We start from the raw sequence: 24,552 nt of genomic DNA, 5'->3' as shown, positions 1-24,552 counted from the left end.
AACCGGTGATTATTACATCAGTTGTTTTAATCTTTTAACGTTCAGTTCGTATCACTATTCTTAAAATGTGTGATATAGATCTATCAACGCAGGCCAATGAGACAGCGGGTGAATTTTCGGGTGCGACTTATAAAGTACGTTCCAATTATATAGAGAGTGCTTTTATGCTATAAAAGCAGTGGATCTACTCTATTAACAGCAGTTATTTAAACTAAATCACTTCTATGTATTCAAGCTTGCCAGTTTAAGACATTGAGCCACATCCTCTTGTCAAAAAGAGCAAAAAGTACATGTTCCAAAACAAAGAGCAAAGTTCACACGCAGGCAAACAGGACAGACCTGCTGCGGCAGGTTAATTCACCCACGGATCCTTGTAGTGGCACTTGTGTTCTGGGGCGGTCCCAGAATGAACATCATCTTTTGGAAGCGGGCGTTAGCCGGAAAGTCTGACAACGAGAAAAGGAAGAGCCGCGTGGTAAAGATGCTACGTAGCGGCCTGAAACGTATGGGTAATAATACCTTTAATTATTTTTTGCGCGTCTGTCTGTGTGTGGGCACTGGGGACGTGCCCATTCGTTGAGAAATGCTCACATAAAATGACAACCCGCGTCGGGCCACATAGCCTGCTAACGGTGCAATAGATAAACTGTTTCAATTATAGCTACATTATTCATTCAAAAGTTTCCAATACCTATCGTTTTTCCTTATCGGAAACAGGTTATTCTGACGTTTTAAAACCGAAGTGGAAATACCGTAGGCTTAAATGCTGTGAAAATGCTGTATTCGCGTATTTTGGTCTGCGTCTGCCCACCCAACCTGGATGAATCTTTCGAGGGAGAGTGTGAGATTTGAGATGTGTTCCCAGAATAACGCTGGGTCGACGACAAGATGCAGTCTGCTATCTGTGATTAAAAAGGTCTGTGCTTTTACAAAATAAAATAAAAAAAATAAACATTTTCCGCAATTTCAGGTTTCAGGATATTTAAAATGGCCCAATTTCCCCTTTGAGTCTGTTTTTGGAGCAGCTTGATTAACATTTACTGTGCAAACAACAAATTTACCTCACAGGTCCTATGACTTGTTACTGTTAACTTTCGTAGTCGAACGGCTTTAACCGAATGTACTCAGACAGCACGGCCTATTCTGATCGTTTATATTTCTAGGTATTTTCTATAGGGGGTTACTGAAGTGTACATTGCTTAAGAAAATAACGACATCACCTCACGTGTGAGTTGAACATTTTGGCTCCAAGTTAAGCCTCCTAACTACCATACTAAGCGTAATGGAGATGTAGGTTATCACACAACGCATGTGGTATGATTGACATACAGACAAAGTCTGTTTGTGGTGGACTACCGGCCATTTTGTCACCGGTGTCTTTGCATTTTGGGCATTTGAAAGCAGTCGCTGTTCCACTCAGCAGCGCTGATCTTTGATCCTTGCTCAGCACATTATGCACAATGCCTGCTCTGTGACTCACTTGCTTAATACTGATTAGTGATCAGTGTTGTTGGGTGAATGGGCCATCAAGGACTATGGCCTTTGTCTCTAACCCCGAGGCAGTTAAAACCTCGCATTTAAGTCATACGAGGTGCTCATTTTGGGAGATTAGTCTTACACACCGCCTAGGGGGGCGAATCCTACATCACATGTCGTCAGTCTTGATTAGTCACTCCTGGTTTACTGACTAGGGCAGTAGTGTACTGAGTAGGCCAGGGCTGCCCAGCCCTCTTCCTGGAGATACCGTCCTGTAGGTTTTCACTCCGACCCTAACAAAGTACACTCCGTTCAACTGCTAGAGATATTGAGCTGATACTTAGTAGAATCAACATTTTCTATTGGGGTTGAATTGAAAGTGTACAGGACGGTAGATCTGGGTTGGGCAGCCCTGGACTAGGCATACACACATATATATATATACACACACACACACACACACACACAAACACACACACACACACACACAAACAAGACAGACAGAGAGACAGAAATTGGAGGCAATCATTGAGATCTGAACAGTAATAATCCCTTCCCTAAATTTCTGCAATTTGCTTGATAACTAACAGTCTTGTTTTGAACTAGGGAGTACTCGTGAAATCAGGAAAATCAATCAGCCACACACCGGTACCTCTCAAAATCTGCATAATTTCCTAATGTAACCGCAAACTGCCGCTTCCTGTGTGATTCTGCTAATGTTGGGTCCAGTCGCCTGCATGTTGTGAGCTTCTGTGCATACCTACCTGAACAGCCTGAAAATGTTGCTCTCTGTCACCACACTACTTTTGCACAAGAAACCAAGATGTACAACCACAGAGCATTTATGCCATAGAATATTTAATGTAATAGTGAAACGCTCAAGGTTTTACAAAACAAGGGAGTTGACTGGCCATAGAAACCGAAGACTCGGCAGACCTGTTGGCAGAGCGGAATTTTCTGTGGTCTGCAGCAGACGTTACGGTTCTTCTCCGATGGGACAATCCAGACCACTCGCACAGATCACATTTTTTTATACACAATCCCATTTATACCGCTGGACCTGTACTGAAGCCATGCAGGTTCAGAGCCTTGCGCAAGGGTGCAACAGCAGTGCTTCAGTGGGAGATTCGAACCCACAACCTTTGAGGTGAAAGCCTTGTAGAAACCAGTGTCAGACCATTGTTGTACACCCTGGTTCAAGAAGCCATGATGAAAAAAACAGAAAATGGTGTGTTCCCATGTATGCCTGTTTTCCAATGTTTACTTTAAGAAAAATGGCTTCAGCAAAATGAGAGAACGCAAGACCAGAATCCAACTCTGACCTCAAATGAGAGGGTCTGAAGATCAAGAACACAACTTTATTTAGACCACATCCATCCTGTGTGTGCCTAATATTATAGAACTTAGAAGGACTGATGAACCTTGATATTATACAACAACGCACGTTGCTGTCACTTTTAAAAAAATAAAAGACTGACGCTGGAAATAGTCAGGGGGAGGGGGGTTGCAGTTTTTGATATATATAAAACAAATATTTAGTTTTATCTGGTTTTATGAGATTGTTAAGAAAACATTTTCTTCATTGTTCATTTTACCCTTTCTGTTGCTATAGGCCTCTTCATATCCTTACTAAACTGAAAGTGCCTCTCAGTCAGAAAACTGAAACTGCTAGTCAGTCAGGTTTTTTGGAAACCTTCTAAATATCATTACCTGAAAGAGCACTGAAGAACAAGTCGAGTGGCGAGCTTCCTTCGAATGCTAGTATTCCGATTTTTGTCACATCTCTCAGAATCAGGACAGTGCCGCCAGTTCCTCGTCCTGTGAAGTCTGTGGCTCCGCCCCCTTATAAGATTTTGAGCTGTGTGGGAGGCAACTATGCAGGACTCACAGGGAGGCCCTCTGGGTCCCTCTCTCCCTCCCTCTCTCCCCTCCCTCCTTTCTGTCACTCCCTCCCTCCCTCCCTCCCTCCCTCCCTATTTCTCCCTCTTCCTCACACCCTCCCTTTCTTTCTCTCCCTCTTCCTCTCTCTTGCTCCATGTCCCTCTTTATCTCGCTCTGTCCCCCCCCCCCCCCCCCCCCAGAATCCCAGCAGTGTGCCCGGGCTGCCCATCTGCTGTAGCAGAGCTGTTTATTCCCCCCCCCCCCGCCCCCCCTCCCAGTCTTAGCCTTCAGAAATAGATTGGCAAGGACATGCCCTGGCAGGTGGCGTGCCCGGGGGGGAACGCCGCCAAGTGCCCAGCATGCCCTCCTACACCAGCGCTCCTTCCTGCGTGTGCTGGCGGGCAGGAAGTGCGCCGTTGAACCAAAACGACTCCTTCCCCGAATAGCGGCGGTGCACCCCTGGTTGCTGTCCTGTGTAAGCAATGTGACCCGTGGTGTAAAAAGCCTGGGCCCTGTGCTGTGTGTGCGTTGTAGGGAGGCTGAAGTTTTGGGTGAGTGGTGTGGGGGCGGGCTGCAGCGATGGCCTGACGGGGCAAGACCGAGCCCCTGGGTGGCGCTGTCCTCCGCCCGCCAGCGGGAGCCGCTGTCTCCTGGGAGACTGATGGCGCAAGGCACCCGGAATGTTCCGCTCCTGACCGGACCCGCGCCAGCTCCCGTGCCTCACCAGAGCCTCTCTGGGGGCCTCCCCCCCCCCCCCCCCCAAACGAGCTCCCAGCGAGCTGATTGGTACCTTGCATGGCAGCCTTTCACCGTTGGTGTGTGAGTGTGTGTTTGAATGGGTAAATGAGAGGCATCAGTTGTAAAGTGCTTTGGATAAAAGCGCTATATAAATGCAGTCCACTTACCATTTACCCTTCTCCGGTACTGCAGGTCTCATCTGTGTGATTTTCGGTCCTGTCCTTTGAGGGCTCGTTACTGTCCACACAGCTCAAAGGGGGGGGTGTCTCCAGTGCTCAGTCTTTGTGGCTTTTAGCATTATATTTAATAGCTGTTGCCATTTTACCTCTTGTTCCCACAGCAGAATGAAAGGTTATCAAATCGTACTTTGCAGTTCTGTCACGAGATCGGTAACAAACGTTGAAACATATTCAGGTATCTTTCAAGAACAGCTTCTACTGGATTATTCGAATTGTGTTTGTGCAAGTGTAAGTGTGTGTGAGTGCGTGTATGTGTCTGTGTATGTATGCATGTGTGTGTGTGTGTGTGTGTGTCTCTCTCTGTATGCTTTTTACTTCTGTGTGTATGTATGCGTGTGCATGTGTGTGTCTCTCTCCCTCCCTGTGTGCTTTTTTCCTGTGTGTGTGTGTCTGTGTATGTATGTGTGTGTGTGTGTGTGTGTGTGTGTGTGTGTGTGTCTCTCTCTCTGTATGCTTTTTACTTCTGTGTGTATGTATGCGTGTGCATGTGTGTGTCTCTCTCCCTCCCTGTGTGCTTTTTTCCTGTGTGTGTGTGTTTGTGTTCGTGCGCACGCACTGATTTCTCTCTAACCTTGACGTTGAGGCAGCCTTGTTTTTGAGTGCCAGGACTCTGTCGTCCCCCTTTGGCAGACGGCGTTCTGTGCTTGTGCACACGCATAACTCTCTCTGCAGCGCATGCAGCGCCGGCATGTCACCGGCATGTCAACGGCATCGGTGGCTCGCGGTTCGCCTCAGCGCTACGCGGAAGGAGCCGCGCCCGGGCCTGCGCCGTCGCTGGGGAGTCGCACGGTGGCGTTTGCCCCGTGGTTTCGTCACGCCGGTTCTCTGTGAGCGGGTCGACGGGGGGCGGCGCGGCCTTACTTTGGACGTCGGTCCTCTCGTTGGTTCAGTCGCTTGCTCAGCCACCGGTTTCTGCAGGAGGCTACGATTGGTGTTGCAGGAGATAACCTTTGTGATAACGCGTGCTGTTCTCCGAATAGCCTCCTGTTCGCAAGTCGCAGTGCACGGTGTGCAAACACAGGAGGACTGCGGCCTCTCGTGTGTAGAAGATCGCTTCTGATGTCTGTGTTGAGTGTAGTTTATGACCTTGGTGTAGTGCCTGTGTTTGCACTGTGCCTGTTAAAACCAGTCAGGCGGGTTGATCTTTGAAACGATCACATTATTGTACATACAGTTCCAGTAATTGTTCTGAGGTTCCAACAATCATAGTTTATTTAAAATTTTTTTTTAAAAAGTTGACTTGCCCAATTCCCGCCCTCGTTTGACTGAACCCTCCCATTCATTGGCGACACAGTCATTGCCGATTGCGGATTCGATCTAAGACCGTGGGGCTCATACACGCACACCAGAACGGTTCCTTAACTGGATTAGCCACCCAGCAGCACCCCCACAATCATTATTTAATGGGTTCATGAGGCATGACGGTGTCCTGTTATCATTACATGTATTTCTACAGGAAGATGACTGATCGTGGTCCTGTAGTGCCATCGCCATCAGTAAAATCGTAATTTCTTTCATTTAACTGAAAGGTTGTTTTACTCGTGATCGTGATTCATTCTCCCAGTAGTCTACGCATGGCCGTGTCGTTGCGTTCTCTGCGGTCGTTGTAGTTGTTATCTTTGCGAGATAGCTTGTGCTCACCGATGCCCTAAAGCCTTATCTTTATGTTGCACAAATGACGGCCATTTTACCGGCCTCGCTGAACAGCAGAAAGGCAGAACGGCTCTTCCCCTGGTTATCCCCCTCTCTTCCCTGGCCTCGGATGATTTTGTGTCCCCCCCCCCCCCCCCCCACACGTCACATTTTAACGCCGTCGAGCCGCGGGCGATAATGAGACCCGGGCTGGGCTCAGTCAGCCGCGCCTCTGCGGGCTCGCGAAGTCGCGAGCTGTCTCTGATTCACCCTTCCTGCTGACGCGCGCGGGGTGTTTTCTGACGGGACGCCCCGGGGGGGGGGCGGTGTTGGGCTTTCTCCTCCCTGGGAAGCGGGGGGCGCGTTTGGTGCGCGGCCAGCCCCCCCCCCCCGATCGATATTTACCCCGTCCGCTCCGGGTCCGGGGATGGCAGTGTCAGGGCTCGCCGAACGAAGGACCGACCGACTGACCGACCGACCGACCGACCGACCGCCGGAATCGCCCGCTCGCCGAAAACAGGAAGGGGAAGCGTCGGAGTTCGGGAGATTAGCGATACGGCGCGTACCTCGCTCAGGAGCGCGGCGGAGGGATTTGAAGACGACCTTGTACCTCTCGCCGGTACCCCTGAGAGGGGGGGGGCAGAATTTGGCAGCCAGGCTGGGCAAATTTCTCTCTTCCCTGTACAGCTCTGTCTTTTTCCCCCTCCGCTGACTTCCGTTCGTTTGTAACCATGGAGGCGCAAGCGTTGCCGTGCCGCCGGTCGTACGTCGTTATTGCCGACGAGGACGAGTTCGTAGCCCTCCTGTGCAAGTTCAGCCCGGGTGAGTTCTGCGGGGAGCCGTCGCTGTAGGATTTGGAGCTGTGCGCCACCATCTTTGTGTTTAGCATTCTTCTGTGCTCTATAAATGGGTCTTTTTATAGTTGTTGACAGAGTGAATGCTGACCATTTTTCCTTTTTTTTCTGGCTTATTTTCGCTCTCGGTGGTGGCAGTTGGCTTGCGCGCTCTTCTGTAAATGACCGTCTGTCTGAGCCGTGGATGCAGAGGAAGAGGTCAGTTTTAATTGGCCAGGTTCACGCGGATGTCGAAGTAGCCGGGTGGTTTTATTGCTCACAGCTGATGGCACATTAAGGAAAACAAATATGTTTTTTTCAAAATTCTGAAATAATTATGAAATAATTTGGCCCCGGGTTGACAATACGTAGGTGGGAACAGTGTTAAATCCTTAATTGGGGTGCTCTTCAGTGCAAGCTAGTTGCGTCCACATGTTGGTTATAGCAAGATGTGCTCGGCTATTCTGTTGAACGTGGACTGCTGAACATCATTGTTGATATATGGAACCAGAGATGCTGCTTAGAATGTTTTTTTTTTTCTTTTTCCTTTCAATCAAGGGTACAGACCCTTTGCGCTTTAGTTGCTAAAGGAATTGTTGCTGAAATCTTCATATTTATTTAAGTGCCTGTTACGCAAGCTGCTTTATACGTAGTGCTGCTGCTCTGTTAACTTCAAGCATGACTTCCCACTGTTTAGAAGAAAAAAGCCTCGATGTTGCCAAGCTGAGGTTGTGTGTGTGTGTGCGTGTGTGTGCGTGTGTGTGCGTGTGTGCGTGTGTGTGTGCGTGTGTGCGTGTGCGTGTGTGTGTGTGTGTGTGTGCGTGTGTGGGAAAGCCTCCGTGATTTCTCTTCAGGGTTCTGACTTTCTGGCGTCTGTGTGAGTGTTCTGCCCAGGCAGACGGGCGGTATGGCGGCTGGGAAGCTTCGCCTTGGGCTGTGTGCCTCACGCAGTCTGAGCGGGAAGCCGAGGTGTGTGTGTGTGTGTGTGTGTGTGTGTGTGTGTGTGTGTGGGATGAGTACTGCAGCTCCGTCTGTTCTGCCCACGCGCACACACTCACACACACATTCAGACACATATTCATGCACACACACACACATATATTTACACACATACACTCTCTCTCTCTCTCTCTCTCTCCAATTTTTTGCCCAGCATGTGTCTTTTTATAGAGTTGCTTCTAGCCTTTTTCATTATATTAAAAAAAAGGCTGTAACGCAATTGCCTGCATTGTCCCCAGAGAGCTCAGTCACCGCTGGCCTGCGATCTGTGGTTAAGAACCAGATGATGGCTTCCTTTTCACGACTGTCTGACCTTTGACCTTCCTCTCTGTATTTTATTCTCTTAATGACATCACTGTCCCGAAAGGCGGGTGCCTGTGATGAGATCAGCCAGCTGTCAGCTGGGGGAGGGGGGCGTGATGGAATAGAATTAAAATAGCAGGTTATTTCTTTGCAGCAGCAGAGTGCCGGGTTCGAGTCCTGGCCGGGGCCTTCCTGCGTGGAGTTTGCATGTTGTCTCCTTGAGTGCGTGGGTTTCCTTCCACGGTCCAAAGACATACAGGCTAGGGTAATTGTGTGTTAACAGGGTGTTAATGTAAAAGAACATGCTTGCACAGTCAGCCCTGCCCTGTACCCCATGCTCAGTCAACCCTACCCTACCCCATCCAAAAAGTGGAACTGTAAGTTGTGATCCAAAGACTGTGGGATGCCATTAAACCTCACATGAAGTCCTTGCATTTCAAATAACATTTTAAAAGTATTTTTTGAACATATGTCATCTGGTAAAGGGTTTGCCAGGTAGAAATTGCAGCCACAGAAAATGAACAGTAGGGTTCAAAATGAAATGGCTGCCTGGGGCACTCTTTGCCTTGGATTTGGCTTTGATACAGCAGAAAACAAAAGTATAATTATTGGCAGAATTATGTGCTTCCCACTTTGATAGCTGGTGCACCCACACCATTTCTTGGTGTGTAGTCTGGATCCTGTGGATAGGACCTACATTTACTTTTCTGGAGACGTGAAGAATCCCTGAAAAACAGTTTCACCAGCACAGAGGTTGAGGCACTATTGGTTGACTCATCTTTATTAATCCATGTGACCTGCTTATTCAGACAAACCTGCTGCAGTCCTGGCTGCAGATTGAGACTCTGTGGGGGTGACCAGTTCCCCGAAAGGTGCAAGATTTTGGGGGAGTGAAGCGATGTTTACAGCGGGTAGCTGGCCCGGGTGATGCAAGCGAAGGCGGTTGGTAACGGTGCAGGTTGTAGCAGCGGGTACCCCTCTGTGTTTCGGAAACCGAAGGTGTGAAACGACCCACGAAAAGAGGGAACGATTATAGAGGGCCTCCACCCCCTGAGTCAGACCTATTAAACGCTTAACTGCGAGCTTCACGCTTGGGAGCAGTTAATTTTTACACGTGTCCTCAATTAAGAGAGGAAGACTTGGCTGGCCATTCAGAAAGCAGGTACACTGAAACGCGAACGTGTGCTCATTCGTGTGTGCCAATTTCGAACAGTTTTAACTTGGTGTAACCCAGGCAAATTAGACGGACAGAAGAAGTAACTGTACTGACGGAAAGTGTAGCCAAAGGCGGCAATAGACTCATGACATTAGTGTTAAAAATGCGTGTCAAGCACAGCATTATGCAACGTCTTGCAACAGTTCTTCATATTGATGTCCACTGAGAGAGTGTGAACTTCTGCACTCATTGCAGTGCATCATGAGGTAATGGTGCTTTGACCAATGAATGGGCTTCTACAGAAGTCAGGTTTTCATCATTTTCAGAACAAAAGTTCCAGTAAAATTTGCCCTTGCATAACGACTGCAAGCATATCTGGAGGAATATACATTGATGTACTGGATTCTCAGATGACTATCGGGTGATGGCTTCCATGTCAGTACATAAATTACTGGTAGACCCTTTCAAGTGAGATGACGTTAGATAACTTAGTGATGCTTGCCAGGCGTGTGGTTAAAGGCCGTTGCTCACTAAAGTAGCAGTTGTCTGGCATGCCCCTCCAGCCTAAAGCGAGGGACATCAGCGCGCCTGTGCGTACCACTCCGTAGGAACATCGCGCAGGCGCTCTCATTTTTTGGGATTGCCTGCTGATGTGAGGCCGAGCTGTGGTGGCTCTTCAGCCTGGGGTTCGATTCGTCGCTCCTCCGCGTTTCGGGAAGCTCCCCCCCGGGGGCCTTTTCAAAATGGCGTGAGAATGTGAGAAACAGGAAGTTCCCATGCTGCTTTGAGCTATAATGATTTTGGTGTTTGGGGTTAGCGACTGAAATATCAGTGCTGGGAGTAGCGATTTGACTAAATGTTCGGTCGTTTATTTGTGTTCTTATTGTTTCTGCATTGAATCGTTTACCAAGACCTGCAGTACAAGCACAGATCATAGTGTTCAAGACCAAAGACCAGACTTGGCACATCGCTGGATACTGTATTTTAGTCCAGGCATTTTTTTTGATCCAGGGACCCAAACCCAGGCTCAAAGGCTTCCCGGGGACCCCCTTCATAGAGAAAAAAGGGTTTGCCTATATTTAAGAAAAGTTTTATAAAGGTTCTAGCCTGGGAAGGGGGGGGGGGCGGGTTATAACTGTGCATGTGCCAGCTGAACAGGGACCCCCTACAGTACCTTTGGAGAACCCCCAGCGGTCTGTGGGCCCCCCTGTCGGGAGCCTAAGATTTGGAGTACTGTAGCCTGTCCAGCCCCAATGGGCTGAACGGCCTGTTCTCGCCATGCTAACTTTCCCGCGTTCCTTTTTTTGTTTTTGATCTGGCAGTCGCCCCAGAGCCGTCTCCGGAGAGCTTCCTCCCTCCCTTCCTCCCCCCAGCCGGCCCCCGGCCCCGCCCAGCCCCCGCGTCGAGGTCCCGGAAGCGCGTCGAGCCGGGGAGGCCCCCGCCCCGCGGCGGGATGGAGGTGGGCATGCGCGTGGTGCGCGGCCTGGACTGGAAGTGGGGCGGCCAGGACGACGGGGAGGGCCACGTGGGCACGGTGGTGGAGATCGGGCGCCAGGGGAGCACCACCACGCCCGACAAGACCGTGGTGGTGCAGTGGGACAACGGCACCCGCACCAACTACCGCACGGGCTACCAGGGCGCCTTCGACCTGCTGCTGTACGACAACGCCCAGATCGGTGAGTCCCGGGGGCCTCGGCTGACCCCCCGCCCCGCCCCGTCCCCTCCCCACCCCTCAGAGGGGGCCTGCGATGAGGGGACGTGCCCTGCTCATTTACAGGCTCTGCTGAATTCGGGCACTGCTCGTTATGGGCACACGTCATTTTTACTGACCCGTTTCGTTTACTCGTGCTCTCCTTCAGTCGTTTACTGTCTTAATGAGACCCTGCCTCTCATTTAGCCCATTAGCTGTTAAATTAAACGGTTTTATACATACAAAGTAAAAGTGGCTTGTTTTTAAAAATGTATTATTATTAATTTTTTTTTTAAAGAAGGGCTGTGGTAAAGGCAAGATCCTTTTCAAATGACAGTCATTCTCAAAGTGCTTGCAGCTCAAAGGTTCTGCTGTTAAAAAATGCTTAGAATGCTTGGGAGCGCACGCAAGGTGTGTTGCAGTTTTGCTGAATGAAGCCTGAACCTGTAAATCTTAAGAGCTTTGTTATTTTAAAGATTACCTCGAGCCAGTGTGTTTAGAGTACATACTGATCTCCTGCATTCTGTTGTTATACACTTAAATCTCATGTTTACATGTACAGATGTGTTTCATATAGTGAACACCATCCTGATAAGAGGGGTTTTGCTACCTTTAGACTTTTCTCTTCTGATTTCTGATTTCTCTCCCAAAGACAGTCAGACGCACACACACACTCGCACGCACACACACACTCGCACACACAGATTGATCTCTGCGTTTGTGTTTATCTAATCAGCTCTTCCTCGAGTTGCCAGGGAATCTTGTTGATTTTCAATCGAGATTCTAATTAGAAGTTCATTCATAGATTAAATGCGCATTAACAGTATTTTAAAAGTTTAACAGTCGCACAAGAACTTGCTTTTTAAGCTGTTTGTAATATCGCTTAATTTCCAGCCTGCTCTCCTTATACTGAAGCGCGTGTGTGTCTGTGGGGTCGTGGAGCTGATGGCGTTGGTTGGCAAGCAAGGCGGAGGGGTGCGGAGGAGGGGTGGGGCAGAGGGGTGCAGCGGATGGGTGCAGTGGGGTGGTGCGGTGGTGGGTTGCGGAGGTGGGGTGTGGAGGAGGGGTGCGGCAGAGGGGTACGTGGGAGGGGTGCGGCAGTGGGGTGTGGAGGAGAGGTGCGGCAGTGGGGTGCGGTGGAGGCGTTCTCTCCTCGTTACCGGAGCGGACTGGCACCGCGTGTCCCGGCGTTCACGCCCGCTGCCCAAATCGACCGATTAACACGCCGCACGCCGTGACAGCTGCCCCCCCCCCACCCACCTGCCGAGCCAGCGCGCGCTCGCACCTGCCGCGGGGGCGGAGGGGGGAGGGAGCGAGGCATGCTGGGATTGACAAGAGGGGTACAGGAGGGCACCCGCGGCAGATGGAGACCCTTAAAAGCCTCGTATCCCAAAAGAAGTTAAATGATTTGGCAACAGCGGGACGACAACACAATCTGGACCGAATTAATGCCCCGCACACCGCCGCAGTGCTTATTAGCCGCGGTCGTGCTCTGCACTGCGATGGTGTTCCCAAACCTGTGCGTGTCAAACTGGACATTCTGTCTCCTTTAGGAGGGCGGTCTGGGCAACGCTGCAGAAATCCGCTCAGATGTTCTCTTTTTTTTTTCTTAACCAGACAAACGTGATTTACAGCCGCAGCGAAGGCTTCTCACGGGCTGAATTGTTTGCGTTGTTTGAGCGATCCATTAGTCGCTCGCCCGCTGAATGATTTGTTTGCATAAAAAGCCTTGCGTGATGAGGCGCGCGCCCTCCTCCCAGTTCCTGCTTCGTGTAATTTAGATCCATTATTTATGAGCGTTTGCTGAGGCACGCGTTTTTTTTTTTTTTGTTTTTTTGTGTGAATGTCATCAAACCGCAGGTGGAATGTTCTGCAGTGATTATCCGCCAAAAAATGGCTTCGGTTAACCCTTTCGCGGGTGACCTTGAGTGACCTTTTTAGTCGAAGGTGACTGTTTACCAGCGGGCAGCGGCGGTAACGTTTCGAGGACACGCCCGTGTTTGTGATGTGGGTTTAATCCGGGGAGTTTTAAGTCCCGCGTTTAATGGAATGGGCCTTCGCTCCACCCCGCAGCGGGAGACGCTGAGGTCTCAGCCTATGAGGTCACCGCGGTCCTTAATTAGCCACCGCGGGGCGTTGAGCGGGCTTTGGGTTCGCTGCGGGAGTTCTGAGAGATCTGCTTTCTGGGAGATCTGCTGACCGACAGACACCCCGTCGGAAACAGGAACAGGATGTGAGAATGGCCTGGGAAAGGCTTTCGTGGAGGGGAGGATGAGGTTATGAAGGCTCTTTTTGTCGTTGTTGGTTGTTGTTGTTTTATAAAATGGCTCCCTTATGTGGCTCTCTGTCTTTGGGATGTGCAGTGTCCTTCTTCTTCGTTTCTCTCACTTCCCCTCGGGTCCCACCTTGTTTCCTGTCTTGGTTCCACCGTAACCGGGGTACTGGGAGTTTGGGGCGGGGTGGCTGAAAATGGTATATTGCAAATTCATGTACTGTACATATTTCATAATTAACCGGATTGCACTTCTGTTTGATGGAGCGTGCGAGTAAATGAGTGTGGAGAGAAAGAAAGATGTGAGAGGGAGAAAGAGAGAGAGAAAGATAGAGATGTTGGACGGAGAGGGCGAGAGAAAGAGAGAAGCTGGCAGGGAGAGGCGAAGAGAGAAACTCTGAAGGTCACTGAGTAACTGCATCATTGTGGTGCGAATTATCTGACGTTCCCCCAGTAAGAGCTCGGGGAAATGGAACGCTCTCCCTGTACCTGCATTTAAGCTGTGGTGGGCGCGGCCTGTCCAGGATGCCAGATCCCCTGTAAGGAAGCCTCCTGTTGTGACTCTGGGCCGTTCCTGTCAGTAAAACTCACACGGCCCAAAAGTCTGCTTATTATTCATGGGAGTCCGTTGGATTACGTTCACTTGAGCAAAAACAGAAAGACCACAAATAAATGACCACACAAAATGTTGTTAAGAAGACAGTGAATGCACCTTTTGAGCCGGCAAACTCCAAAGACCGCTGCCCAGCAAGTGCTATTATAGTTTTTACGTAAATTAATGAATAAAGTAAAAAAATGGGTTTTTGGATTAAGGGGTCAGGGCTTGTGTTCCATTAATTAATTTAGGAGCGAGTGCCAACCAAGATGACTGAGCCATTTTGCTGAGCTTTTGCTTTTTAACAGAGGCAGTGCTTAAAGTGCTCAGAGCCGGAAGCAATGTTTGTTATTTGTTGTTTGCGTTGGACTCTTTGTTCCAAGTTCAAATTCTCTTCACCAAGGATTAAAAATTTTTTATTTAAATTTATAAGCCTTTGCTTGTTAAGAGAGAGCAGAGTACAGTATTTTTCCCCCCCGAATCAGTTGGTAATGTTGTGAAAGACCAAGTTCAAATTCTGTTCGCTAAAGATTTAAAATTATTTAAATTTATAACCCTTTACTTGTTAGGAGAGGGCAGTGTACAGTATCCCCCCCTCCCCCCCCCAGAATTAGTCCGTAATGAAGTGAAAGACCAAGTTCAAATTCTGTCCACCCAGGATGTTATAAACCTTTACCTATGTGTGAGAGCAGAGCTCAGTGTTCTGCCCCAGACTGAGTTGATGATGATGATGATGATGATGATGATGATGATGTGCAGTGCCGCCCGGTTGTGAGTTCCTTCTGCTCTGTAACGCCGTCCCTTCGCTCTCTGGCCCAGGGGTCCGCCACTCCAACATCATCTGCGACAGCTGCGACAAGCACGGCATCATGGGAATGCGGTGGAAGTGCAAGGTGTGCTTCGACTACGACCTGTGCACCCAGTGCTACATGAACAACAAGCACGACCTCGGCCACGCCTTCGAGCGCTACGAGACAGCGCACTCCCAACCGTGAGTACACCTGGCCCCGCCCCCCCCCCCGCCTGGCCCCGCCCTGTCATGACATCACGGTTTGTAGCACTTTACAGCTGCTCCCTTCCGCTGGGGCAACATAGCTCAGGAGGTAAGAGCGGTTGTCTGGCAGTCGGAGGGTTGCCGGTTCGATCCCCGCTCTGGGCGTGTCCCTGAGCAAGACACCTAACCCCTAACTGCTCTGGTGAATGAGAGGCATCAATTGTAAAGCGCTTTGGATAAAAGCGCTATCTAAATGCAGTCCATTTACCATTACCATTCTGTTCTGATTGGTCCTTCTGCATCACTTTGCCCCTCCCCCCCTTCCTTCCCCCTCACCCACTGGCACTATGTGACTGACAGGCCGTGCTGGCCTATTGCATCCATTGTCTGGCTGTGCTGTCCAGGAGATTCAGAACAGAGGACTTCTCGTTAAGCAGCTATTCTTTCGCTCCTCTGTACAACACCCACAGCAAATCACTGTGTGTGTGCACCTGTGTGTCTCTGTGCGCTTCTGTGTGTGTGTGTGTGTGCGTGCGCGTGTGTGTGTGGGTGGGTCTGCGTGAGTGAGCGTGAGCGTTTGTGTGCATGTGGTAAGTGAAGAGACAAAAGAAAACAATGGCTGTTTGCATAGCTGTCAAGTTCTGAAGCTCACTTTCTTAACAAGGTTCGTTAAGAGGGAACTCATCCAACTGTACATTACAAGACACGGCCCTGCTATTAGCAAAATGATAAACTACAAAATAATATCTCCCCCCCCTCTCTCTCTGGCACTGTAGTGAACTGGCAGTATAGTGAATGGCTCTGAACCTTGTGTCTTGTTCTATGCAGATAAGTGGAGAGGCACAGTGTGAGTAGATCATCTTTAGTAAATGATGCTCTCTGTGTTGGGAATCCTATTTTAGAGCTGATTCACAGACCCTGTACCCCTCCATCTAAACCGTCCAGAGGTTGGGCTCTGTCATGTGACCATAGCCAAGTGTCACTGGAGCCTGATGGTTAGTTTGCGATGGAAGCGTGAGTCCTTATTACTCCTGCAGTGGGTGGTGGATATCTGAGCTGTCCCTAGAATTTTTGGGGGCCCCTCCAAAATATTTGCACCTTCTGATTCTCCTGCTTGGGATCCAGTGCTACTGCTGCTGGGGCCCTGGGCGAGAAGGCGGGGCCCTGGGCGAGAAGGCGGGTCCCAGCCAGAGAAGGCGGGGCTCTGGGCGAGAAGGCAGGGCCCTGGGTGAGAAGGCGGGGCCCTAGGCTCAGTGCATAATCTGCCTAGTGGGAGGGACGGCTCTGGGTGCTGCCGTACTGTGGCCGTCAGCATCAGACTTATGAGCCGTATGCACAGCCTTACAAATGACTTTGCAGTGCATGGCAGAAGTCACCGGGACCCTGGTGCTGATTGGTGCGCGGGTGATGGCTGCCCGTTTATGGGCTCATGAAGTCTCCGCTCTCCCATGGCTGGTCTCGCTACATAAAGCACCAGGCATTCCCCTCCGTGCCCGCTTCCTCAAATCTGCCGTCCCCCCCGCTGGGTGTTTCCCTGCCTGCGTTTCCTCGGCGAGAGAGCAGGCCAGTGTGGAAGCGTCGCTCTCTCTCTCTCTCTCTCTCTCTCTCTCTCTCTCTCTCTCCCCCTCTCTGTCTCTGTCTCTCTCTCTCTTTCTCTCTCTCCCCCCTCTCTCTCCCCTCTCTCTCTCTCTCTCTCTCTCTCTCTCTCTCTCTCTCTCTCTCCCTCTCTGTCTCTGTCTCTGTCTCTCTCTCTCTCTCCCCCCTCTCTCTCTCTCTCTCTCTCTCCCTCTCTGTCTCTGTCTCTCTCTCTCTCTCTCTCTCTCTCTCTCTCTCTCTCTCTCTCTCTCTCTCTCTCTCTCTCTCTCCTCCCCCCCTCCCTCCCTCCCTCCCTCCCTGCTCTCCTCCCTGGGTATCGATCACTTTTCTTATTGTGGGAGACGGGTGCTCCTCGGCTCAGCGCAGTCCTTCATTAAACAGGAGAGAGCGCGAAGGAACGCACAGTCCTCATCAGACCCCCCCCCCCCTCCGCACCCCCCTGCACCCCCCCGCACTCCCACCCTCCCCCCTCCCACAGCGAGATGGATGCATCTCCCATTTTTAGACAGCTTGGTGATGTGGGGCCATTATAATGGCTCCCCCCCCCCTTGTAATTATAAATAATTCATATCCCAATTACACACACACACACACACACACACACAGGGCCTGGGCCTGCTGCTGAGGGAACGGCAAGTTTTTCCACAACAGGAATAAAAAACCCGTCGGCACAGCAGAGGGTTCTGTGAGCACCGCAGGCTGGACCAGCCCTGAGCGGGGAGATCAGCGTTAATGACCGGAAAGCCCCGACCTGAGCCTCCAGCCTCCCAACGCTGACATAACTGTGTCATTATACAGTAACGGGAGTGGGCGGAGGGGTAGTCTAAGCCAGGCCTGCCCAGCCCTGCCCAGCCCTGCTCCTGGAGATCTACCGCCCTGTAAGGTTTTTCCTCTTCAACCCTGATTTGGCACACCACCGATTATACTAAACGGTAAATGGACTGCATTTATATAGCGCTTTTATCCAAAGCGCTTTACAATTGATGACACTTCGACACGCCCAGGGTGGGGTTTGAACCGGCAACCCTCCGACTGCCAAACAGACATACTAGTCAGCGGCTCGGTGAGATGTCTGGCTATTGGATGAGGTGTGCTTTTTTTTTTGGGCGTGGAGCGGCAACCACACAGGAACAGGGTTGGGCGGCGAACCCTGGGGTAACGATTAGGGGAACTGGGGCTGCAGCGCCGACACAATGGGTTCGATTCCTGGGCGGGGACGAGGCCGTTGCGCCCTTGAGCGAAGTAACGAAGCTGAACCGCCACAGTAAATATACAGCTGTTTAAACAGACTCTGTGTGGAATGTAGGGTGTGCTGGTCTCTCTGGATAAGGCCATCTGCTAAGCGCTTAAATGCAATGCAATGCAGTGAGTGAATACAGACCGTAAATGTTGGGCCTGTGTGCCTCCTGCAGTGAACCTGGCTTGTTTTTCATTTCTGGACCCTCTGCTGCAGTTAGCAGTAGCCTTTTATGGAGCCAAACCCCCCATTTTTGGTAAGAAGGTAATGGGTTAAACTCAATATCTGGAGAAAGGGCCTCCTCTTACAAAATGGCTCCCGCTCTGTTCCTCCATATCGGGACGCTGTGGCCAAACCCGCTCCTAGCAACCAGAGCCAGCCGGTCCCTGCCTGCCCCGGAGCTGCCGCTGTAATCGGATGACGTTTCGTTGAGAACACCGGCTCTGGCCGCTCGTGATTGTATTGATTTGTCTTCTCCAATATTGTCGTTCCTGCTCTGAGCAAAGGCAGGCAGGGGGGGAGCGGGGCTGCTGGGTTTTGGCTGTTTGTCCAGGGATGAGGAGCAAAAGCCAAAAACCGCGCTTACATAAGCCAACCCCATCGGCCAAACACCGCCCCACCCCCCCACCGGGCCGGCCACATGTCCTGTTCGCCTCTCCTTGACGTCCGTCTGTCGGAGTGTGTTTGCTTTGCCCGATAGGCGGGCTCCACTGCGATTCGCCTGTCATCGGTACGGCACCCTATTGGCTGAGTCATGGAGGGAAAGATAGAAACAAACAAAAAAAAACAACAACAAAAAAAAAAGCTCTTCTCATCACTTTGCTCCGAGGCGCTGTTCTTGCAGGTCCGATTGAACCACAGGAAACGGACCCCCTGTCAGAGGAGTTGCATCATTACAGCCGGGCCCTGGTTTTCGGGGTGGGGGGGGGGGGGCGTCGTGCCTTCAGAAACGGCTTTAACAACCGGACCCCGCCGGGGTTCTTTATCTCCCCAAACTGATGGCTGTGGGGGCGAGCTTCATCTCGGGGCGTTATTGCCAACCCAGCAGGATGAGCGCGTTCCCCAAACAAGAGGAGAGCCGTTTTTAAATGATGTGTGCGTGCGTGTGTGTGTGTGTGTGTATGAGTGTGTGTGTGTGTGCGTGTGCGTGTTTGTGTGTGTGTGTGTGTGCGTGTGTGTCACCCTCTGTGCCTGGCTAATGATCTGTAAATTCCGCTTCACTTTTCCAGTTGTGTAATTGGCCTCGCCGCAGTGCTCATCCTCGGTTCTTCTTCAAAGCAAGTAGCGGAACTCTGTGTGTTTCCATGGATTCTAAACTAGGTCAGCATTTTGGATACGTTTTTTAAAAATTATTATTTATTTTCCCTTCCCCATTACAACTTGCAGTCAAACAGTTCCCCCAGCCCTCACTCACCACAACCCCCCCGCCCCGCCCACCCACCACCTGATTTCAGTCTGGGAGGCCAGGCAGGCGATTCCTGTTTACGGTGTGACACAAAATCGGCCATGTTGGTTCACCTGTGCGTGTGAACAGAGAGAAATGAGGACGAAAGACAGAATCATCCTAACCCCTCCCGCCCAGTCGGGCAGCCCCACCGTTGCGTGCGGTGTTTGGACAGATTCCTCCGTAATGCGGAATGTCGCCCGGGCCCCTCTGACGTCCTTCGAGGAGGACGACGTTTGGGGAAGCGAGCTAAGGTTGTTGGGTCTGTTCTCTATTGTCTGAGCCTGATCTGATCGAGCTCTCATTCGGTTCTTCTGAGCGCACGTGAGGCACATACTACCCAAAGAAACGCCCGTGGCTCGGTTATGAAGAAGACGTTCCCATGCCTCGGCCAATCAAATAGGGCTTCTATTCCAGGAGTCTGATTATTCCAGCTTTATAGTGCCACTGGAAGACTAATTAGTGCAATCAGATTAGAGATTCAAAAACAAAAACAACACACTCCAACTGGGGCGATTAGTGACTTTATCTCTTCCATGAAAGAGTGGATAGGATTTATTTTTTGGCATCAGCTGTGCGTTTAAATTGGGCTCGCTGTTCCAGGAGACTTTTAGACTTACGAGACATTCAGGTGCTGGGAACGGGTGTGGTGTGATCACCCGAGGTCACACACAGAAAGGGTCTCATTCAGATTACGAGATCAGATTATTGTTCCTGATTTAATTTCCAGTTTATTTCTGTCTTCGGTTGGTTTACCAGGCGCTGCCTTCATCTGGAGCAGCGTAAAGGGCCATCTGTGCAGAGTGCATTAAACACACACACACACACACACACACACACTCATCGCAGGAGGAACGAGGGAGCAGGAACACTGGCACCGAACCGTCAGCCGCGAAGCTGAAAAGCACACCGCTGAAATATAAGCATCTGGTAGCGATCGGACTCAAATAAACAAGAGCAGAAGCACCACGCTGCATCTCCAGCATAGTAACACGCACAGCGCCTGCTATCTGAGTCCTGAGATAGGCTCCAGTTTTAAAATTACTAAATGGAAGGTAAACGCTGAAAAGACATAATAATAATAATAATAATAATAATAACAAATGTATTTTATATAGTGCTTTTCACAATCTGAAAGACGAGAGTTTTAGGTGAATCCCGGTAAATGAATCCTTTGGGTAATGGTGCACCTCTCTGACAGTTTGGATGCCCACCCGTCTGTGAGTGCTGTACTCTCTGAGGGGGTGGGTGGGCGAGGGGGGGGCGGGGGGGGCGGGAGGGCCGGGAGGACGGTTGATGAAGCGCTGGAGCGCGGGAGCGGATCGATAGCTGCACGCTCGCTCAGTGATGTGTGATGCTGGAGCCCTTTTATGTGGACACGGCCTGGCGGATGTGACCTCCCCCCCCACCGAAGGAGCGCTTAGTGCAGAATACTTATACACTCAGGAGTGGAGCTCTCCTGGTCATCCCCCCCCACCCAGGGGTATTGCTGTTGATCGCAGGCCGGGGGGGTTGGGGGGGTGGGGGTTGGGGGGTGATTTGAAGGTCAGGTGCAGAGAGCTGAGGCTTCCTGTTTTCCTCACCGCTCCCGCCTAGCGTTTTACCCAGAGGGGTGAATGCTGCTCCTCCTCTCGGTGGAACGGTGTGTCGATCACGGGTGTTATTTTGTGAGTGTTTCGTGTCAGTGTGGGAAAGAGGGGGGGGGGCAGCACGCAACGGTGTGGGCTTTACTCTCAGTCTCCGTTCGGACCTCCTGGCAGTGACCCTCGCCTGCGAAAAAGAGAGGAAGCGGAGGAGTGAAAACGACAGGAAAGACAGGATTAATAGACAGGAAGAGACCGAACAAAGGCCTCGTCCTTCGGCGTGCGAGCGGCCCCCGGCCCCGCCTGATAGGTCCCCCTCTCTGACTGAATATTTCCTTTATTGAAAGCGACGTGTGCGGAGCAGAAGAGCCGCGCCCCTTTCTGGCCGCTCACTGATATAATTAAGCCAGTGAATCCCGAGGCTGGGGGGGGGGGGAGGGTTTTTAGTGTCGCACCGCGCAGTAATGCCGTCGCGCGCTTCATCCAGCAGCGGTTGGTTATCCGCGTATCGCCTTCGCGGCTGACCGCACCGCGCGGGATCGCGTCCCCACTCATACCTCAGAATCAGAATCAGAATCAGAATCAGGTTTTATTGCCAAGTAGGTCTACACATACGAGGAATTTGTTTTGGTCAGGTGGTGCGTAACAATGAACATAAAATAAGATAAAATAAACAGTGCAATAAAAAACATAACAGACATAACATAACATAAACATAGTGCAAACGGTAAACAGTAAACAATAAACAATAGTGCAAGGGGATAAAGTGTTGTAAGTACAGGTGCTGTCTCTTTGGTGTCCGTGGGGGTCAGGATAACAGTACAGTATCAGTGGGGGTCCCGGGCCTTGTTGATGAGGCCAGCTGCGGGAAAAAACTTAAACCTGCGGTTTGAGTCCTCCGCTGGTGAGATTTCTTGTATTTTTTGCGAAAGAGGAGGAATGCATGGAACCCCGAGATCTGAACTGCTAAAAGCTGGGCTGGCCCACTCCAGTCCTGCAGGGCCGCAGTGTCCGCTGGGTTTCTGGTGCGTTCCAGCACGAGTGATTTAATTTAAGTCTTCGATTGGCCGAAGAGTCCTGGCTGAATGAATCTTGTTCTCAAGGCTGTATTTGGCTGCTGATTGAATTGCAAGGAAACCACAAATGCTAAACGGAGACGTCCTGATGCTCAGGCTCAGCATTGATCCATCTGACCGTGGAGGGGGGTTAGGGTGGTTCCTGAGAAGACCTGGCTTACCTGCAAGGAGATACCTGCACTCGTTCTGGAACCAAATCGCTGGCCGCTGTGAGGGTCCACTGGACGTTCCACTATCAGATGTTAAGGAGCACGTCCGAAGCTCTGACTGTGCTGTCACGGTGCACCATTACCAGCACACCCAGAGAGAGAGAGAGAGAGAGAGGGAAACCACGGTGGCCATTACGTTACATTAGTGCCACACAGGAAGTAGCCGCTCTGAAGATGGGAAGATGGATGTATTCCATTTGCGTGCGTGCCCCTCTTTTATTTCCCCATCCCTAATGCGTAGAGCGTAATGAATTAAAGAATTGAGTTTGTGCTGTGTGCGTGTGTGTGTGTGTGCGTGTGTGTGTGTGTGTGTGTGTGTGTGTGTGTATGTGTGTGTGTGTGTGTGTGTGTGTGTGTGTGTGTGTGTGCGTGCGCGCGCGCGCTTTGCCATGCGTGTGTGGAAAGGAAAGAGGAAATGTCCGGTCTTGATGCTGTTAGTCGCAGGGCTCAGTCCCTTCTTTTCAGTATTAAGGGTGACTCTCAAGGACAGTGATTCATAAATATAGATCAGAAAAATAGTATGTGCGTGAGAGAGAGAGAGAGAGAGAGGTGTCGGGGGGGGTAGAGCGGGTTTATAACAGATCAGCAGTAGATCTGTTCTTCCACGCCAGAAAAGACTCCCAACAGGAGCGATAAATTATCAGATCCTGTGATCAGCCTCGTGAATCACAGCAGTGAATTTCTCCCCACGCGAAAACCTCGAGGTCTCTGAGCTCCTTTTGTTCTTTCTGGTACCTGCATGGGGGGGGGGGGGGGGGGTGCGATGACGGGGTGGGGGGGTGGGGGCGGTTTTTAGCAACGGGCACGCGCCCCATTCATTGCATTACATTTATTTAGCCAGACGCTTTTACCCAAAGCGTCGTACATAAAAGTGCGTGCAGATTCTCGCCCAGGACAGGCCGGGAGCGGCCCCTTTCGCAGATTAAGGCTGGGGTGCGGGCGGACTCCCGCCGTGCCCGGCCGCCCCCGCCAGCCGACGGGCCGTCTGCGGGAGGCCCCTCCCCTCAGCGGGAACCCGCGCGCCCGCGGAGAGGCGGATCTCTCCGAGCCGCGGGGGCGTCCGCAGGTGATCAGCACTTAGAGGTCGATTGAGATCGCGTCAGACCGGCCCTCCCTCTCCTCACGCGGTCTCGCAGTGCGCTGCTGATGCCGTGCAGCTGTTCCTCCAATCCCAGTTGCCCTTTCCCAGCTGAAAAATTGCTGTTCACTGTGTAAGGACTGCAGCCATTTTGTGCCCTCATGGCCCGCTGTTCAATAAACGCTTACCCATAAGCCTCACTGCCTCACAGTGCCTGGAGTCCAGGAGTTGGTTCGATGCCTGCTTTTCCTGTCTTGTCAACACAAGCCCCCTCCCCCCCTCCTCCTCATTGGACCCTGGGGTCATGTGACCTTGCTCCAGGTCACGACTTGGGTCAGGGCAATGGGGTGAACAGATGCGGAAGTGAAAAGTGTGCTAGGGTTTATCTGAACACACCACAGTCAGCCCACTGCGGCTCTGCCAGCCTTTCTGATCCCTGTCATCTCACGCCCGTGAAAAACAGGCCATGTGACTCTTTGAGTGTGACTCATATTCAGCAGCTGAGCTACTGCGCTGGCGAAATCATCTTCAGATTCAAACGATTTTCCGCTTTCGATTACGGCGTCCTGTTTCACGACCGTAACGCGATGCCACTGGCTATCCCCCGTCCGAGCGTCTAAAGGTGTGTCCTTCACGCGATCCCCCCCCCACCCCCGCCCCCCAGGAAGGGAAGCCGCTGTATCTGTCCTTAAATCAACCCAATCGATCGCCGTCAATTTCGCCCGGCTCTCCGCCCCCATCTGTCGCAGGGTGACAGGGGCGTTCGATATGGGGGCGATGCGTATCTCTTTACAGGACCTGGGGCTGGGGAGAACGCTTTCGCCAGGAGGGGAGACCCTAATCTGCACTGGCTTCTCCGCTCGGCTCAGTCCACCTCCTTTGTGCCACGTTCGTTTTTTTTGCCATCTATTTTAGCCTCTTTATTTCCTTAGCATTTCGCTGCTTCCACAGAAAAATTAGCCATTGACACCAATTAAGTCTTTGGCCTCTTGCTTGTCCGATGCGCTACAGATAATGATGCAGATCCAAGAGACAGCTTAGTGCAAAAATCGAAATAACGCGCTGTATTATTGGAAATGAGCGGGATTATGTCATCGCCTCTGTCCAAGTCCATCTCCTTCCCTTTCAGATAGTTAATGTTCATAGTGTTCAAACATACCTTTTGTGTGCTAGTCCTGTTTAACTGACCAGTCCAGAAGTTACACAGAGATAGCCTTCTTTAGTACTATAGTTACATTAGTGCTCTTTCCTGCAGTACACGCAGTGGTCGTAGTAAGATGAGTGCATTTTGTTCCTCATTGGCTCCATAATGTGAATGCAATATTACATCTAAACTCTAGTAGGACTGTTTATTAATAATCGGCAAAAGCAAATGCCGCTATATCGCTGAGCTATCTCATGTAGCGACATTTGTTTTTATTTATAATACTAATTGTAGGTTTGTTTGGCTATCGTCTCACATACTGATTATAAATGGCCTCCTGTGCCTTCCTGGTGATACCGCACAAGTTCCTGAGTCAC

The 24,552-nt window shown here is 51.0% G+C and overlaps 1 protein-coding gene across 1 annotated transcript in view; it reads left to right on the top strand.

Annotated features, from left to right (window-relative positions):
* Nucleotides 1-243: 243 nt before the first annotated feature.
* mib2 (mindbomb E3 ubiquitin protein ligase 2) overlaps nucleotides 244-24,552 on the top strand; it is a 35,887-nt gene continuing 11,578 nt past the window's right edge. The window contains exons 1-3 of the mRNA XM_035382199.1: nucleotides 244-503; nucleotides 10,580-10,933; nucleotides 14,634-14,805. Of these exons, the coding sequence (XP_035238090.1) occupies nucleotides 407-503; nucleotides 10,580-10,933; nucleotides 14,634-14,805 (623 nt within the window). The 5' untranslated portion in view covers nucleotides 244-406. The remainder of the gene's footprint in view (nucleotides 504-10,579; nucleotides 10,934-14,633; nucleotides 14,806-24,552) is intronic.

Source organism: Anguilla anguilla, chromosome 11 (genome assembly GCF_013347855.1).
Source record: "Anguilla anguilla isolate fAngAng1 chromosome 11, fAngAng1.pri, whole genome shotgun sequence".
Taxonomy (NCBI): domain Eukaryota; kingdom Metazoa; phylum Chordata; class Actinopteri; order Anguilliformes; family Anguillidae; genus Anguilla; species Anguilla anguilla.
The sequence above is the reverse complement of the archived record's forward strand: the minus strand, read 5'-3'. Positions and strand labels throughout refer to the sequence as shown.